This window comes from Mesoplodon mirus (assembly GCF_964341445.2).
Source record: "Mesoplodon mirus genome assembly, chromosome: 5".
NCBI classification, from domain to species: Eukaryota; Metazoa; Chordata; class Mammalia; order Artiodactyla; family Ziphiidae; genus Mesoplodon; species Mesoplodon mirus.
Genome location: NC_138980.1, coordinates 56,476,046 through 56,494,192, shown reverse-complemented (window position 1 = coordinate 56,494,192; position 18,147 = coordinate 56,476,046). Strand labels below are relative to the sequence as shown.

General features: G+C 47.9%; 1 protein-coding gene across 4 annotated transcripts in view; it reads left to right on the top strand.

Annotated features, from left to right (window-relative positions):
* SLC36A1 (solute carrier family 36 member 1) overlaps positions 1–18,147 on the top strand; it is a 100,660-nt gene that overhangs the window by 50,049 nt on the left and 32,464 nt on the right. For 3 of the 4 annotated variants that reach the window (XM_082620883.1, XM_082620885.1, XM_082620884.1), the window contains one exon: positions 2,317–7,025. The exons of the other annotated variant lie outside the window; for it this stretch is intronic. In XM_082620883.1, the coding sequence (XP_082477009.1) occupies positions 2,317–2,588 (272 nt within the window). In that variant the 3' untranslated portion in view covers positions 2,589–7,025. Of the gene's footprint in view, positions 1–2,316; positions 7,026–18,147 lie in introns of those variants that run through there. 4 annotated transcript variants of the gene reach the window in all.

Here is an 18,147-nt window from a genome sequence, read left to right as displayed (position 1 = left end):
CCAGTGCTGTCTACTAGACACTAGGCGGTCTGTGTGATGGGAGTGTTCTGGGTGTGCTCTCCAGGACAGTAGCCACTAGGCACAGGTGGCAGTTGAGTCCTTGCAATGTGGCCAGTGTGATTGGGGAACTGAATTCATTTAGATTTAGATAGCTAGTGACCGCAGCGTTATCGGACAGCACAGCTGCAGAGTGAGTGTAAGACAGGTGATGTGACCCTGCTCCTCCCCTGCTAAATCCCGGCTCCCAGCATGCCTCTCCCTTTACTGCATGGAGTGGTATTCCAGTTAAGAAGTAGGTGTTTCTCATAAAGCCTGGCCTCTAAATGCAGCCCACTGCTTTTGTCTGGTGCTCAGCCAAAGAAGCAGTGATCGATTCAGACAATCCATCTGGAGGGTAAAAAGGCTGTATTGGACTCCGGCCAATACAGACGTTCTGGCCTCTCACCACTGTGATGCCTTCCTTAGAGCAATTTAACTACATTTCTGCTTTATGAAATGAAGTTAGAACTGAAACCCCCGTGTCTAGTGTGAGTCTCTCATAGGGATCAGTGAGGTAACAGATGTGCCCTGGATCGCTGTCTCAATGCCCAGGACCTCTGGCTGGAGCCCCGCAGTGGGGAAGACAATCCATCAAAATACATTCGATGACTAACGAGTTAACAATGCACTTTCCATAAGCAACAAGATATATACTAGTGATGAATAATATTAATGGTATTATGTGCCTGTTGTACACCAGGACTCTAGTTAAGTGCCTGTGTAATCTCCTTTGATCATCGCAACATCTCTGTGATGTAAGAGCTTTTTGTATCCCTGTTTTGCCAACAAGAACACTGGAAAATAGAAAGGAGCCATGTGTCACTCAAGGCAGAGCCAGGGTTCACACACAAGTGCCTAATTCCAGAGGCCATAATCCTCAATAAACCTGTGGAACATTGGCCTTCACCCCCAACCTGGCTGGTGGTACAGGTGCTGGTGTGCTCTGGAAGCCGATGGCGTTTCGTCGTGCAGCCCCCACTCATCTTTTTTTTTTTTTTTTAGCAAAACACATCAGGAGCTTTTTTTGTGTTTCAAGCAATAAATCCGGATGGCAATGGCAATTCAGTTTCTTTTTTTCTCCCCCCCATAAATTTATTTATTTATTTATTATTTTTGGCTGTGTTGGGTCTTTGTTGCTGCGCGAGGGCTTTCTCCAGTTGCGGCGAGTGGGGGCCACTCTTCATTGCAGTGTGCGGGCCTCTCACTGTCGTGGCCTCTCGTTGCGGAGCACAGGCTCCAGACGCGCAGGCTCAGTAGTTGTGGCTCACGGGCCCAGTGGCTCCACGGCATGTGGGATCCTACCAGACCAGGGCTCGAACCCGTGTCCCCTGCATTGGCAGGCAGACTCTCAACCACTGCGCCACCAGGGAAGCCCTTCTTTTTAAAAATATGTATTTATTTATTTAATTTTGGCTGCACTGGGTGTTAGTTGCAGCACGCATGATCTTTAGTTGCGGCATGCAGACCTCTTAGCTGCAGCATGTAGATTCCTAAGTTGCAGCATGTGGGCTCTTAGTTGCGGTATGCGGGAACTAGTTCCCTGACCAGGGATCGAACCCGGGCCCTCTGCATTGGGAGCGCTGAGTCTTACCCACTGGACCACCAGGGAAGTCCCCCCCATTCACCTTTATCATCAGTTGCACCTTCCTCGTGTACACCTGGGCTGAGTTTCAGGTGTGGGAGCCACTGGTTTGTCCTGGCACAGGGACGCAGTCATCATGGGGGGCCTTGCTTCTGAGGTTGGCCTGCACACAGACCTGCTTCTCCTTTCCCTGTATGAAAAGGCTCTGTGCAATGGGGCTGACATGGGATCGATCCAGAAGAAGGAGGGTTTTCTCCCCGTTTCGTTTCTTGTCATTCAAGTAGAGTGGTTTGTGTTGGAGGTACCCTCAGTGGTAAGAAGATGAGCAGTCACTCAGAAAAGGTTCACCTCCTCTTCTGCTCTCCACTCGCTCTCCTTTGGTAGGACCAGGTTACCGTGGAATGTAATTTGGTTCCTTTTCCTCAGAAAGGTGGAAGTCAAGGACTGTGGCAGGTGAAGCTGGGAAATCTGGTTTCCAGTCCCGGTTCTGCCATCCTTGCTGTGAGTCCCGGGTCATGCCACATCTCCGGGCATCAGTTTTCTCATCTGTGGAATGAGAGATTGGACTGGACGATGTCTCAGCTTCCTTGGAGCTCTCCATACTATGAGAAGAACACTTGCTAAATTTGCTGAACAGTGAAGCGGTCTCTCTCAGCTCTGGGCAGTCATCAACAGGCGTGTCCTCTCTCCCACAGGCGTCTTGGCCATCCTCATCCCCCGCCTGGACCTGGTCATCTCCCTGGTGGGCTCCGTGAGCAGCAGTGCCCTGGCCCTCATCATCCCGCCCCTCCTGGAGATCTCCACCTACTACTCAGAGGGCATGAGCCCCATCACCATCATCAAGGACGCCCTGATCAGCCTCCTGGGCTTCGTGGGCTTTGTGGTGGGGACGTGTGTGACCCTCTACGAGCTGATCCAGCCCAGCAGCACTCCCATCTTCGTCAACTCCACCAGTGCCTTTGTATAGCGGGCTGGGTGCGTTCCCTGCACCAGCCCACTCTGCCCTGTATGTTCCCCAGCAGCTGGCCCCAGAGCCTCAGGTAGGGTGCAGGCTCTGGGGAGAGGCAAGGTTGCCATCCACGTACCCTTACCTGGCACCTGGGTTCCCTGAGCCAGACAGGGATGAGGGCAGGGTAGAGGGTCGGCAGCAGATATGTGGGAGGTACCTCTAGGGGCAGTGCCATCTCTGTTCATTTGTACTTATTTTTGCTTTTTTTTTTTTTTTTTTTTTTTTCGGTACGCGGGCCTCTCACTGTTGTGTCCTCTCCCGTTGTGGAGCACAGGCTCTGGACGCGCAGGCTCAGCGGCCATGGCTCACGGGCCCAGCCGCTCCGCGGCATGTGGGATCTTCCCGGACCGGGGCACAAACCCGTGTCCCCTGCATCGGCAGGCGGACTCTCAACCACTGCGCCACCAGGGAAGCCCCATTTGTACTTACTTTAACCCAGAACTTTTCAACTCTTTTCCCTGATCACGCCTCCTCCCTTACTGCCTGCCCTTCTCCTTCTGACCCACCTCATCCAAATTATTCCTGTTGCACAGCTCACTTTATTTAAAAATTTTACTGTCTCTCACCTCATGTTTTCTCCTCGCCCGGGCCAGGCCTAGATGAAGTCTGTGGGAATGCCCTTCTTTATGCCCTTGCCGGGCCCATCTCTTATCTCTCTCCCAAATATTTTACCTCAATATTTTCCTACCTGTTCAAGTCTCCACCTCGTAGTGGAGCCTACCAAGTAGTTTAAAACCAGCTGCCCAGAGCTGGAGTTTTTAGCCTTCACTGTCTCTGGTGTGCTGTCGTCCTCGGTGACACCTTCTCTTCTCCGGTTTCCTCGTGTGGGTCACGATACTGTTATTATCTTAGTTGCTTGAACTCCTGGAAGGTATCAAGTGCTGCCAAAATTGAAAATATTTATATTTTATTTAAAATCAGCCTTTGTTTTTAGACTCCGTCTCTGGATCTGGGACTATTGTGAATCATTCCTTCTTCAGTAAACTCTTACTCAGCTTCTCCCGCTGAGAAGAAGCTTAGTGCAGGAGATGTCTGCTTAGACCCTCAGCACCCTTGGCCAAGGACCCCAGAGATTTTCATCAGGATCATCAGAGTGTGGACCTTTCTGGGACACCATGGACTTTGCCTCCCGTTGACCAGCCAGATTTCCTACTGAGAAGACATGAAGGACTCAGGAGATGTTTGCCGGTGCACAAGGCTGAGGGGAAGGATGGCCACGTGGGGTGTGTTTCTCTCCATAGGAGGCTTAGAATATGGCTGCTTTGTTCATTCAGGCCTGTTTCCCAGCCTCAGCCCCTGACAGACAAGCGGCACGGCAGCATCCAGGGAGACACCCAGACTCTTGCCATGGACAAGAAGATGAGGCCAGTGTGCCCAGAGCATGTGAGATTCAGTTCCTAGAGTTTGCAGCAGCTGGTCTGACACTACGAGTGGGGCTCAGTTGTTTACAATCCCCGGAGGATGAGGAGGATGGGCAGAAACAGTGCCCTGCCCCAAGCTGCCTCCAGGACGTGGACTTCTAAAGGAACCACTTGGTTGGGACTTCGGTCTCCTGTGTTCTAAACACTAATCATGCCCTTGTCCTCCCCCAACCCGTATGCATGCATCCCTGGGTATCAGAAAAGAAACAGCCTCAGGGCTGACTCACCCTAAGGTCGGCCTTCAGGTTTGGGAACAAACTGCCGAGAAGGCAGGGGAAGTTCCCTTGCCTTGCTTTCGGCTGCCCCGTCTTCCCTCTTGGTGTGAGAAGTGTTGCAGAAGGGTGTTCATTGACTCTCCATCTCTTGAGGTGTGTGTGTGTGTGTGTGTGTGTGCGCGCGCGCACGCACGCACGCACGCACGCTCCCCTGCATATATAACAGGGTTTTGCTGTCCTCCACCCCTGCTACCAGGCTCTTGCCTGAAAGTGGGGAGAACAGCACCACTTTATCAGGGGTTTTGTTTTTGTATTTCACCAAAGCTCCTAGGGCCTGTGGCTCGCCCTCACAGCCCCAGCTTTTTCTTTCTCTTCTGTTCCAAAGCCAGATTCTCTCATTGCAGTGACTCCTGACCTACCTAATAATTTATTCACTTAGGAAGATGCAGTCAGTGGTGATTTGGTCTCCCTTAGGAAAATGACACTTTGCTCCATCCTTTCTGCTCTTTGGTGGTCACTCACAGGTGCTTACATGACCGGGGTCCTAGCTGGAGGTGGCGGCAGCCCTGCCCTCTGCAGGCTTTCCCTGCCCTCGGGCTTTCTACGTAACTTCTAGTACCAAAATGTAACTTCAAGAACTGTCAGCTCCTCTTTGCAAGCCCCGGTTCCAGCAGTCTTTCCAGAGCGGTTCTGAGAGTTGTTTTCGGCGAGAAGGTGCAGGCCAGTAGAAGAGGATCAGATGTGTATCCCACCCACAGCTTCCACGGTGGAGGCTCTGGGCACTGCTAGAGGCAGTCCTCTCCAGGTGGGTCTTGAGACCCGGACTGTGATGCTGGGACCTGAGGACTGGGTGGCACAATACTGAGGTCCTCTGGCCCCAGGTCTCTCACTTCAGGGCCCCTGCCCAGGGAAGGTGGTGCATAGGAGAGACAGCTCTAGCCTTGGGGCTTCAGGAAGCTAGTTTGGCCTGGCCTTCGTCCTGTTCAATTGCTTTCCCGTGCTTTTGCTGCTTTGACAGCCTGATTGCATGGCTGCTTCAGGAGACCTAGGCAAGGCGGACCCCATGGGGACCTGCCGGCTAGTGCAGTTGCACAGCAATGAGTTGTCAAGTAAGGGGTCGGCCAGAGGTCGTAATGGAGGAAGCCCTTCCTCTTCTGGAAGCAGCCTGCGGGGCCAGCTCAGGGAAGCTTACTTCTCTGCTGCCTACAGGTCTTCTCAGTCAGGAAGCCCTCCCTGCTTTCCTCCCAGTGCTCTTAGGAACCAGCTGCCCAGCCTCTTTCCTGGGCCCTGCTTTAGTCTCTGGTGAGAAAGCCCCAGCATCAGTAAGAGACTGATCGGGGAGCAACAGAGCAAAGGCTTTCAGGAGTGTGAGGCCACATCTGCCAGACCAGACCAAACCGTGGGGCTTTCTGGCCCAGTGCTGTTCGGCTCTGTGTCCTTCTCCAGTCTCCCCAGGGCAACCCCAGATTCCATCAGCCCAGAGGTAGCTTCTCAGAGCCCCTTGTTCTGTCCTGCAAATGCAGCTATTGGGAGCAGGTTTCCAACTCCCTGCAGGCAGTATACCTCTCCTTAAATGTAGGTTCTTGCTGGGAACAGCATGACCTGGCATCTACTATTCCCTTTTTCCTAGAAGTTGTACCATTCACAAGTGGCATTATTTATATTTATGTTGTGCTGTTGTCCAGCTGCTAGGAGCCCATCATCTGCACAGACCCTGACCAGAGGTATGTGACTGTGTGGCATGTCTTAGCCTAGAACCTGCCGCTTACACCCTCCTTCTCTGTCACTCACCTCTCCAGCCGAATTCACAGGCTGATGCTCACCATTCACTCTCTACCCCCAGGCAAACAGGTACATTAGGAAAATCTTTTCCCCCTCCCTGTTCTCCTGTCTCTTTTTTCTAAAATTTCTCCCTTCCTAAATTGTAGAACATCATCTCTGTTTAATACTACATGTTCACCTCATGCTTTTTGGAAGTGCAGAATCTCAGTTTATGTCTGTTTACAGTTCCCTCTATTCACTATTCACCTCAAGGGGGTCTGTATCAGTTTATTTCATAGCCGATTGGATGTTAAGGTGAGACCCAGCATCGGCCCCGGTCAGAACACAAAGCTGCTTTGTCACAGTGGAAATAAAAAATGTAAGTGGCATGACTTGGTGTACAGGAGTCGGCTCGAAGTCTGCCTTAGAATTAAATTTTTCAAAGTACATTACACGTCTCCAAGGGGAAAGGAGAGTGGTTTGTCTTTGAAATCACTGTCAATACTCTTAGACAGTCCTGCTGGTTGCAAGGCTGTTTGCTCTCACAGCATCTTCCTGTGGCATTTCTTCCCTGTTATTGTACCACTGGGTCCTTTCCTGGCCAGGAGACATAAATGGTGCTGATCTAAGGTTGCCAGAGTTGCAGTGGGGAGTGAGGGTGAGGGTGCCTTTTGTCAGCCGTGTTCTTTTGTTTCAATCAAGGTGGTGCTGTAGAAGTGATTTTGTTTTACTGAAAAATAAAATTATGTGGCTCTGTTGTAGAACATGTCAGTGGACGTGTGAATAAGAGGAATATGAAAAACTACCGTCTAGCAGGTCTTGATAACAAGACAGTCCTGTGTATGTTATGTGCCTGCGTTGGATGTGTGTTTCCCGCATGGTATGTATAGAGATGTGGATCATGCTGGAGCTCATGGAAGATCTTATTTTGGGTTCTGCACACGGATCATGTGTTAAACTTTTCCTTAATAAATGAATTTTATTTTTGATTTTTGAGAGGTTGCAGTCTGTGTCCTTGTTTTCACTTTTTTTTCTTTCTTTTTTTTTTTTTTTTTTGGTCACTCAGATCCCTTTACTAGATCTTATGTCAAAATGTTTCTGGTTTATGTCACAGAGCTCATTCAGGGGTGTAGTGGGAACAGCAGAACCATATGTGGATGGAGAGTCCCCAAGAAAGGGCGGTAGTTATTTTTCTGTTAGACAATCCTGCCCTTCCTAAGTGTGCTCCTGCTTCTCTCAAAAACTTGAGTAGGAATTCTCAGCCCCCTCTGTGTGTGTCAGATGACCACCCAGGACAGGTGTGATGGTCAGTTTTAAGTGTCAAGGTGGTTGGGCGATTGTATTGAATAACCCAGTTATTCAGTCAAACACTAACCTAGGTGTTGCCGTGAAGATGTTTTGTAGATGTGGTTAATGTCCACAGTCAGTTGCATTTAAATAAAAAGATTATCCTCAAAATGTGGGTGGGCTTTGTCCAATCAGCTAAAGGGCCTTAAGAGCAAAACTGAGGTTTCACTGAGAAAGAAATTCTGCCTCAAGACTGCAGCATCGACTCCTGCCCGAGAGTTTCCAGCTGCTAGCTGGCCCTGTAAATTCTGAACTTGCCAGCCTGCACAATCACTGAAATCCTTGAAATGTCTGTCTGCCTGTCTGTGTCTCTCTCTCTTTCTCTCTGTTTCCCCCTCTCTCTCTCCCCCACCACCTTCTGTATATATGTAAGTATGAATATCTCCATCTTACTGTTTCTGTTTCTCTGAAGAACCTGACTGATACAAGAGGTAACACCTACCTTTCTTGAAGTGACAAGATAGATTTCAGGACATGTAAGAGATGACTCCCTTTTTGTCACATTTAAGAGGAAAAACAAGGCCATCCAAGCTGCCCCTCAGATGATTTGAATACCGATCTTCATTGGCTGACTAGATTAGACTTGTCTAAAAGCAGAGCCCTCAAGGAACACTGTTGAGGTGTAAAACTTTACTGACAGAGGAAGGTGGGGTAAGTATGATGACTGTTTTCTACGATCAGATTTATTACTGGAACTGGCTGTGGGTGGATAGGGGGGTCAAAGGCATTCAGTGACCTGTTCCAGGACACCAGCCAGCAAGGGGCAGAGCTGGGATACGTATGCGAGCCCTGTGGTTGCAGAACCCAAGCCCTTCCCAAGGCAGTGGCTGCCTTGCCCTCTTTGTTGCAGCCTCAGGAGGGAGGGCCACCCTTAGGGACTGTTGAGAGGGTTAGAATGTTATAAAGTACCTGGCATGAAGGGCTTATGAAACATTTTTTGAAACATTAGCTGAATTGAAGAAAACCAAGACTTAGAGAAAAGCAGTTTTACTTGTTTTTTTTCTTTTTTTTTTGGTTATGCATTCATTATAATCTTGTCTTGCTCACTGGCTTTGGGCAGAGCATTCAACCCTTCTTAGACTGTTCACCTCTTCAGGTTTTTATTCCTGCTCATGTCTGTACATAATGCCATAATCCCCCCTTCCAGGTAACCAAGTCCCTCAAGGTAAGCCCACTGCACTTGCACGTACATAAATTGAGTGACAGGGACTGGATTTGGGTCCTAAGTCTAGCTAGGGCATTTTGCCAAGTAGGCTGGCTTCCTCAGACCCAGCCCATTGCAGACATGTGCCAAGAAACTGTGTGTCTTCAACTGGTACCCTTTACTAGGCCCTTGGCCTTTGGTCTCCCCCACCTCTTTTTAAAAAAATTGAGGTATAATTTACCTAAGTCACCTGTTTTTTAAGTGCACAATTTGATGAGTTTGGGCAAATGCATGCAGTCAGCCGACCACCATTTCTATGAAGATCAGAATGTTTCCTTTACCACCCAAAGGTCCCTTGTGCCCCTCTGCAATCCCATCCCCATGCCACTCGGCCCTTGGAAACAACTGAACTGACTGTCTGTAGTTTTGCCTTTTCTAGAATGTCATATAAATGGAACGTTAAGTATGGTCCTTTCTGTCTGACTTCTTTCACTTTGCATAATGCTTTTTATATTCACCTCTGTTGTGACATGTATCAGGAGTTTGTTTTTATTGCAGAATAATATTCTGTTGTGTGGCTGAACCATAGTTTGTTTATTTATTTACCAGTCGTTGGACATTTGGGTTGCTTCCAGTTTGGGGTGTTATGAATAAAGCTGCTATAAATATTCATGTACAGATATTTGTGTGGACATATGTATTTATTACTCTTTGGTAAATACCTTGGAGTGGAATTGTGAGGTTGTATGGTTAAGTGTATACTAACTCTATAAGAAACTGGAAAATTGTTTTCCAAAGTGGATGTACCATTTTGGATTCTTACCAACAGTTTGTGAAAGTTCCTTTTGCTCCATATCCTCACCATTCCTTCATATTGTGGTTTTTTAAATTTTACCCATCTTAGTGGATATGTAGTAGTACCTCATTGTGATTTTAATTTGCATTTGCCTAATGACTACTGATGTTGTGCATCTTTTCCTGGGCTTATTTACCATTGGCCTTTTTTTTGAAAGAAAACCTTTTATTCTTAGACAACATGATTGTCTATGTAGAAACACAAAGTACAGAAATACAGAATAAAATTTACCGCTAGAGACAATTAGCTCATTCACAGTGCTGTGCAGCCATTACCACCAGCTAATTCCAGAATATTTTTATCACCCCAAATGACAACCATATACACATGAAACACTTCCTATTCCCGCCTGTTTTAAAATGTACCTGGGATTTGTTTTAATTAGGTATGGTAAGGCACAGAGAAACAGATATGACTGTCACAAAGGATGAAGTTTTTATACTCACAGATCCATAGAAACAGGAGGCAGAGCCACATGGGGAAGTGCCAGGGGTGATCCGGGGGCAGAAGAAGAGAGAGGGAAATGTGGGCAGGAGCCTTTATTGAGGTTTTTGTGGGAAAGGCAAGGCAGGGCAGGGTTAGCAAGCTGAGCAGACTTAGGGTTAGATAGGTAAACACTTTGAGCAGCCTGGGCTGTAGAGGTGGTCCCTAGTTGTCCATAACTGGTCCTGGGGTGATTGAGGGCAGAGACCGTGTTCCAGACTGATTAAATGAGTTGGGTTGGGGTTTGCACTCAGGACTGATTGATTGGCATTTCAAAGGGATGTCCTCAGGCAAGCTGTTTGCTTTCTACAGGAGTTAACTGACTCTGGGAGGGGCAATCCCCCTCTGGGTCCACAAGGCCCCAAGATGTCAAAAGCATCATAAAATACAGAAAACAGGAAACATGATTAACACACCCCCTCCTCCTAACCCCTGGCAACTACTAATCTGCTTTCTGTCTCTATGGATTTGCCTATTCTGGATATTTCATATAAATGGTACCATGCAATATGTGACCTTTTTTTTCTGGCTTCTTTCACTTTGCATAATGTTGTCAAGGTCCATGTTGTAGTATACATCAGTATTTCATTCCCCAGCAGCAAGCACGAGGCTGTTTTCTGTTTCTTGGTTTTGTTGCTCGATGTAACCAGCATCTTGATCACCTTGTCTCCTCCTCCTTCACCTTCCTCTTCATCAAGTTGACCATTTTCCTTCTTTTCTTGGTTCCCAAGTTCCCTGATTCCTTGGTTCTCTGGCCCCCTGGTCTATCTTCTTTAGTAAGGTATTCATTCAAATAATTTTCCTCCTTTAAAATTTGGTTTTAAAAAAATTAAGCTTTTTATTTTGAAGTAATTATAGATTCACAGGAAGGTGCAGAGAAATAGGGAGATCCAGTGCACCTTTCACTCAGTCTCTTCCAGTGTTGACAGCTTGCATAACTATAGTACATTATCAAAACCAGGAAATTGACATTGGCACAATCCATAGAGCTCATTCTTACTTCTCCAGTTATATATGCACTCGTTTGAGTGTGTGCATGTTCGTGTATGTGTGTTTGTGTGTGTAGCTCAGCAGTTTTATCATGTGTGGCTTCTTTTACCGCAATCAAGATGCTTAACTGTACCATCACCACAAGACTCCTTCATGCTACCCCTTTACAGACACATCCATGCCCTGCAGCTTCCCAACATCCCCTAACCCCTGACAACCACTAGTCTGTTTGTTCTTCATCTCTGTCATTGTTATTTCACGAATGTTCTATAAATGTAATTATACTCTTATGTGTCCTTTTGAGTTTGGCTTCTTTCACTCAGTGTAATTTCCTTGAGGATCATTCATGTTGGTGCATGTATGAAGCGTTCATTCCTTTTCATTGCTGAGTAGTATTCCATGGTATGGATGTACCAGAGTTTGTTTATCCATTTACCCATTGAAGGAAATTTGCATAGCTTCCAGGTCTGGCTATTACAAATAAAGCTGCTGTGAATACTCATGTACAGGTTTCTTTATGAAGATAAGTTTTTATTTCTCTGGGATGTTATGTCAGTACAATTGCTGGGTTGTATGGCAAGCCCGTTTTTAGTTTTAAAAGTATTTTGCAAACCATTTTCCAGAGTGGCTATACCATTTTACATTTCTGTCAGCAATGTGTGAACGGTCCAGTTTCTTTGCATTCTTGCCAGCATTTGGTGATGTTATTTTTTATTTTAGCCATTTATCAGATCTTGTAAATGTTTTGTTAGATTTATACCTAAGTATTTAATTTTCTTTGGAGCAATTGTAAATGGTAATGTGTTTTTTATTTGTTTCCACATGTTCATTGGTAGTATATAGAAATGAAATTTATTTTTGAGTGTTAAACCTGTCTTATGGCCTTTCTGCACTCACTTTGTAGTTCTGTGAGTTTTTGGTTAAAATTCTTGGGATTTTCTGTATAGATAGCACATGTTGTCTACAAATAGAAGTAGTTGTACTTCTTTTCTGATCTGTATACCTTTTTTCTTTTTTGTCTTATTGCACTAGCTAGAACTTTCAGTACTGTGTTAAAAAAGAGTGGTTCCAGTAACATCCTAGCCTTGTCCCTGATCTTACAGGGAAAGCCTTTAGTCTTTCACCTTTCAATATGATGCCAACTGTAAGATTTTTATAGAAGTTCCCCTCTATTCCTGTACTGAGAGATTTTTCTTGAAAACATTGAATAGCTTAATTTTATTGAATGCTTTTTCTGCATCAATTGCTATAATCTTAATTTTTTTCTGTTTTCACTGGTCAATATGGTAGATTAAATGGATTCATCTTTGAATATTGAACCAGCCTAGCTTACCTAGAATAAATCCCACTTGGTCATGGAATATTTATATTATATATATATATATTATATATAATATATACATGGATTGTTTTTTGTTTGTTACTCACCCTGATATTTACTCTGACAAATGTAGGATCCAGAATGGTGCCTTTTTATAAATGAGCAAACCATATGCCATAACTGCAATTCTTGGCCTACGTGTATTTTTGCCTCAGGCCAGGTTCCCAGCTGCTACCGTGTTACCTAAAGGCCACATATGTTTCCTTAGGACAGAGTTCCTCAGCCTTGATATTATGTTCATTTTGGGCTGGATCATTCTTTGCTGTGGGGACTGTCTTGTGCACTGTAGGGTGATTAGCAGCATCCCTAGTCTACCCACTAGATGCCACTTGCACCCTGCCAGTTATGACAACCCAAAGTGTCTCTAGACATTGTCACAGGTCTCTGTGTGTGTGTGTGTGTGTTGGGGCAGGGGTATGTTTGGAAATCAACACCCTCTCCATCAAGAACCACTGCCTTAATACACTTAGCCCCTAACTACCCCAAGCTGGGGGGATGTCTTTTTTTTTTTTTTTTTTTGGTGCGGTACGTGGGCCTCTCACTGTTGTGGCCCCTCCCGTTGCGGAGCACAGGCTCCGGACGCGCAGGCTCAGCGACCACGGCTCACGGGCCCAGCCACTCCGTGGCATGTGGGATCTTCCCGGACCGAGCCACGAACCCGTGTCTACTGCATCGGCAGGTGGACTCTCAACCACTGCGCCACCAGGGAAGCCCCTGGGGGGATGTCTTTTTGTCTTGGCTGTGGAACAAAGGTGTGTGGTCATGGATACTATGAAAAGATCTGCCTCTTTAATAGCAGTAATAAAATATCTAACATCTTCTAAACATTTACTATGCCGACCGTGCTATGCACTTTACCTATATTATTTTCTTTGGTGCTTAGATCCAGTGAGGGAAGGTGCTGGTAATATCCCCACTTTTCAGACTGAGACATAAAAGGTTAAATGACTTGCCCAAGATAACACATTTTCTATTATTATTATTTTTGGCCACACCACATGGCATGCGGGATCTCAGGTCCCTGTCCAGGGATTGAACCCATGCTCCCTGCAGCGGAAGCACAGAGCCCTAACCACTGAACCTCCAGGGAAGTCCCCAAGATCACACATTTTCTAAATGGTGGACCCAGGTCTGTCTGACTCCAGACCTCATGTTTTTGCCCGTAGGATTCACTTCCCTGCTACCTGATTCTGTCACTCCTCCCCTCACATCCCTGGGTAGACACAGTATATCTCCAGACCCTGGTCTGGGCACCTAGCTCCTCCCACATTCTGACCCCAGGTTGCTTTCCCCGCCCTGTGCTCCACAGTCCCTCCACTCCCACCCATCAGAACCACCCAGCACTGCTGAAAACCTTCAGGCCTTCCTTTTGGGCTGTTTTCTTAGCCCAGCTGGCCCTTCTCCCTGTGCTCAATCTGAAACTCAACTTTAGGACCCCGCTCCAGTGGCTGCTGCTCTCTAGAACCTTCCCTGGCCGCTTCTGTCAGAATTTATGGCTTCCTTCTCAGTGATGCTGTAACACTGCTTCTCTGGTTAACCTCCTCGCTACTGATGCTAGAGAGACGTGACTACTTGGCCACTTCCCCAGATCGTGAGTTGATTGTGGTGTTGATCGGATCAGGCTGAGTGCCAGTCTGTGGGGCTAATCACGTATCTGGAATTGGCTGGTTACTAAATTCAGTGTCGTCTCCTTCAGGAGAGAATGGTGTCCCGGCCTGTGAGGAGCTGACATCACTCTATTTATTTTGAGTTTCCTATCGATCTAACCAAGCACTTTCCTTGGTTGGACCTTGTAGGTCTGTTGAGGAATCATGAGAAAATTCTAAAGGCTTGTCATTCCCCAGCCCTGTCCTTCAGAATGATCCTGCTCTTCTTTTGGTGCCACAGCCTGTGCCTCTCCTCAAGGTGGAGCTGGCAGAGTCACCGGGAACTCCCAAAGCCTGTCCTCAGATGCTGCAGCGTGGGCTGTTGTTCTGCACCTGGGCCCGGTGTCTTCGCAGGCAGGCGTTTCACCCATTCATGGTGTGGCACCAGGAGGATGGGGCAGCTGTTCTCTACGGAACCAGCATGGGCCCTGGGCAAGTCACTCCGTATCTCAAAACTTTACATACTGTATCTATTTTCCCCCTCTATCTTATGAATCTCCATAATCTTCAGTCCACATGAGAGTGGTTTGGCTCTGTCTGCCCTTCTTCTACCCCCAGATTCTCACTTTTTGCGGCTGTCCCCCCAAGACCTGATGTGTGTCCCTCCAGAGCACTGCTCTGATTCCTGGAAGATGTATCTACCTTCTCGATAAGGCCTTGAGAAACTCCGTGTGATGGTGCAGCAGTGCAGGCTGTCCATCCGAGGAGCTGTCTCATAATTCCCTTGCCATTGGTCCTGGTGGATTACAGGTGCCCTTCCTCGTGGGACATGGTTGTGAGCCCTCGCCGCCCCCCCCAGCCCCGCCCCCTTCCTAGCTGCCCTCCTCTAGCAATGCCCAAGGTTACCGTGTCACTCTTAAGGCCCAGCCTCAGAACTGGATGCAGGTTTACAAGGGTGGTCTGGAGTTGAGCCCTGGGGTTGAGCAGACATTCCAGCTGTTAACACCACTTAGAATTATAGTGACATTCTTGGCCTCTGAACTCAGTTGGATCCTTGGACTAGTTTCTGCTGTTCTTCAGTCTTCTGATATCCTGTATTTATAACTGGTTTCATGAACCCAAGTGTAAGGCATAGTTCTGGAGTCCGGCAGCCCTGGATTGAATCCTGACCCTGTCACTCATGACCTGGGTGACTTCACTTTGAGTCACTACTGTAAGTTACAAGCCACTTAATTTCTGGATGCTCCCTGTTCCTTCATCTGTAAAACAGAGATGACAGTACTTACATGACGGGGTTTTGGTGAGGATTAAATGAGATAAGACATGCCAAGTGCTTGCACAGCACCTGTCATATAGCAAGTGCCAGTAGTGGTGGTGAGGATGATTATGGTGAACTGTGTTTTCACCTGGGTCAAGTCAGGAGGCCTAGGTCTGGGTCTCTGCCTTTCTCTGCCACTGTCACACTGTGTCAGACTCAGGACATTTGGAATCAGAACCCCAGTGCCTTGAGATGCGAGGATTTCCCTGAAAACCTTCTCTTCTGCGGCTCTGCTTCTTGGTCCCAGAGAGCCCTCTAGTGGCTGATCCATGAAGGTGCAGGCTCAGGAGGACAAAGGGAAGGAGGGGACAGGTGGGGACAGAGGTGGGCTGGGTGGAGAGAGGCTCCCCATCCAGGAGAAGAGCATGTGGTATTTTAGGGAGATGCCAGGGCTGATGTCAATGTGGTCTCACTGCTGTGAAGTTCTACCTGTGGAACTTCACACAAACCCCTTCTCCTCTGCAGGCCTCAGGGTGAGGAACATTGAGAACAAAGATGGACTAGATCCGTGTTTCCCAGAGGTGATTTAGAGGGCCTTAGACAGTCATTTTGAAAACCAGAATGTTTATGTATCTTCATGTGCGCTACAAAAAATAGGAATTTTCAGATCTTTTCTTTTATGGATATTATCCTTTTAAGGTGAATAAAGACATTTTTTAAAATCTAAATACCCTAAAAAAAATTAAGTAAATAATAGTACAGGTGTTATTCTATCAGGACAAAAATCATAAAAGTGGTAAGCAAAGCAACAGAAATTTGGGCAACACTGGACTAGATTATTTGTGATTTCCCGCACAGTTCTGATAAATTAATCCTATTTGTATACCACCCAGTATTGTTCCCTAGCATCATGGTCACCAGTTATTGTTTATGCTGCTATAAGCTCTTTGAACTTATCCCTGAGAATAGGGATATTATTTACTCTTCATTTTACTGAACAGTGAGAGGCCCGGTCATACCTGCCTGAGACCACGTTAGTGTGTGGCACAGCAGGTTTGGAACCGAGCCCATCGGACCCCAGAGCCGTGGTCTGCTGTGGTGCCTCCCATGGACGTGCCTTCTCTGCCCACCTGCACTGGGAGCCTGTCGGCAGGGACTGGACTGTCCAGTCTTGGTGTTGTACCCTTAAGGCCCGCACGGACCAGGTTGCCTGGTGACATTCACGTCCAGCTGGGCTTTGGGGCGAGCTGTGGAGCAGCGCCACAGGCTGACTCTGGGCATCAGGAGGCTGGCCTCCCAAGACCTGCAATATCGTCCCTTCTCCCTGACCAGTGCGACATGTGGCCAAGGGTGCTGGCCGGGGCGGGGGGGCGGTCAGCAGTCCTGAAGTCTTGTCCAGGGCCTTTCATTCACCTGCTGCTTAGCAGACTTGTCCACTAACTATGCACAGTTGTATCAGAACTAGAGGCCTTTTTTCCAAATAGTGTCCTGGGCCCTTCTCCCAGAGGTTCTGATTTTGTATGCGTGGGCCTCAGAGATCTGTATTTTAGCCATTTTGCAAGGTTTGAGAATCATGGTGCTTAATGACCTCTGGGGTCCCTTCCAGCCCCCAAATCCCACGAACCTCAGCTTGGAAGGGCCTGTAGACCCTTGTGACCTTCCCCTGACCAAACAGCCTAAGTGACATGGAAAATAACAGTAAAAAAGATATTTTATTGTTAAAAAAAAACCAACAACCACAAATGACCAGTGAAACCAGGCATCCTGTCACTCACGCTCACAGTCGCCCGCACAGCCATGAACCATGCACACAAACACCCTGTCACCCACACAGCCCCCTCTTGCTGGAGGCAGCAGCCCTGTGGGTAAGAGTGGCTATTGCTCTTCCTTTAGACTTTTGTCGCCAGAAGCAACACACATGAAAAGGCAGTGGACCGGAGACAGGGATTGGCAGGCGAGGGAGTGGCAAGGCCACCAGAAGTCTCTGGTCCCTACCACTCCTGGCTACATATGTTCTTCACATGTGTACACACATACTATACATGAGCGCCCACATGTGCAGACACGTGCCCACAATGACCCTCCATGCATAGGGTTGAGTCGCTGCAGGTAACACTTGGATTGGCAGGCCTCTGAAACAGAGGGGTAGGAAAGGACACTCCTGATGTCCGGCTCCCTGCTTCCACCCTTCCCTGCGTAGGAGTTCTGACTTCCTTGTGTCTAGGGAAGAAAAATCCCTTTGGGGCAACTCATCCAGACAGCAAGGTTGAAAAGTGCCTAAGAATTTTTTTAAAAATGAAGAATGATGTCCTTCTTGCCTTTGGCCCAAAGTGCTTGCGAAACTTGGGCTGACGAACCCAGAGTTCCATGAGGTCTGAAGTCTTTAACAAAGACGGTTCAGGGGCTGCACAGATCCTGGCAGGCCCTGGCTGGTAGAAAGTCAGGCTTTAAGTCAGACTTAAAGAGGAGGCTCAAGGTGCTTGGAATTAGATTAGAGGAGTGGGACCTCCAGGAGACTGAGGCCAAGTGATGCTCCTCGGGAACCCTTGTCGCCATAGTTCACTGTCTTATGCCTGATGCCTAGCTCAGTGCCTGACGTGGAGCAGACTCTGCAGCGAGGCAGACAGGGCGCACGAGTGACATGTGGTAGCTGCTCCCCTGCTGCTCACCTCTCAGCCCCTAGGAGCACACCCTGTTGCCTTGCAGGGTCGGTGACCTTGGACCTTGTCTCTCAGCAGCTGTGGTGCTTGCCTGTGAGGCATGATCCCACCTCGGCCTGCAGAGTGTGCAGCAATGGGCAGGTCTAAGAATGTGCCCGACAGGCCCGTTCAGGCCCTGACTCCCTGGGGATTGTCAGGGAGATGCACACTGCCTCTTACCCATCCCAGGAGTCAGTTTTTCCTGGGTTTCCAGGGTAACGGCTCTGTGCACACCCTTTCTGCTGGGGGCCCTAGTGCTATTTCTGGAGCTCTTACCCTCAGCTTCCCTCCATCTTCAGGGACTAGCTGGGGGTCTGGAAGAGCACATTTCAAGATGTGGCAGCCCGGACTGGTTATGGGGGCTTCCCTCCCACTT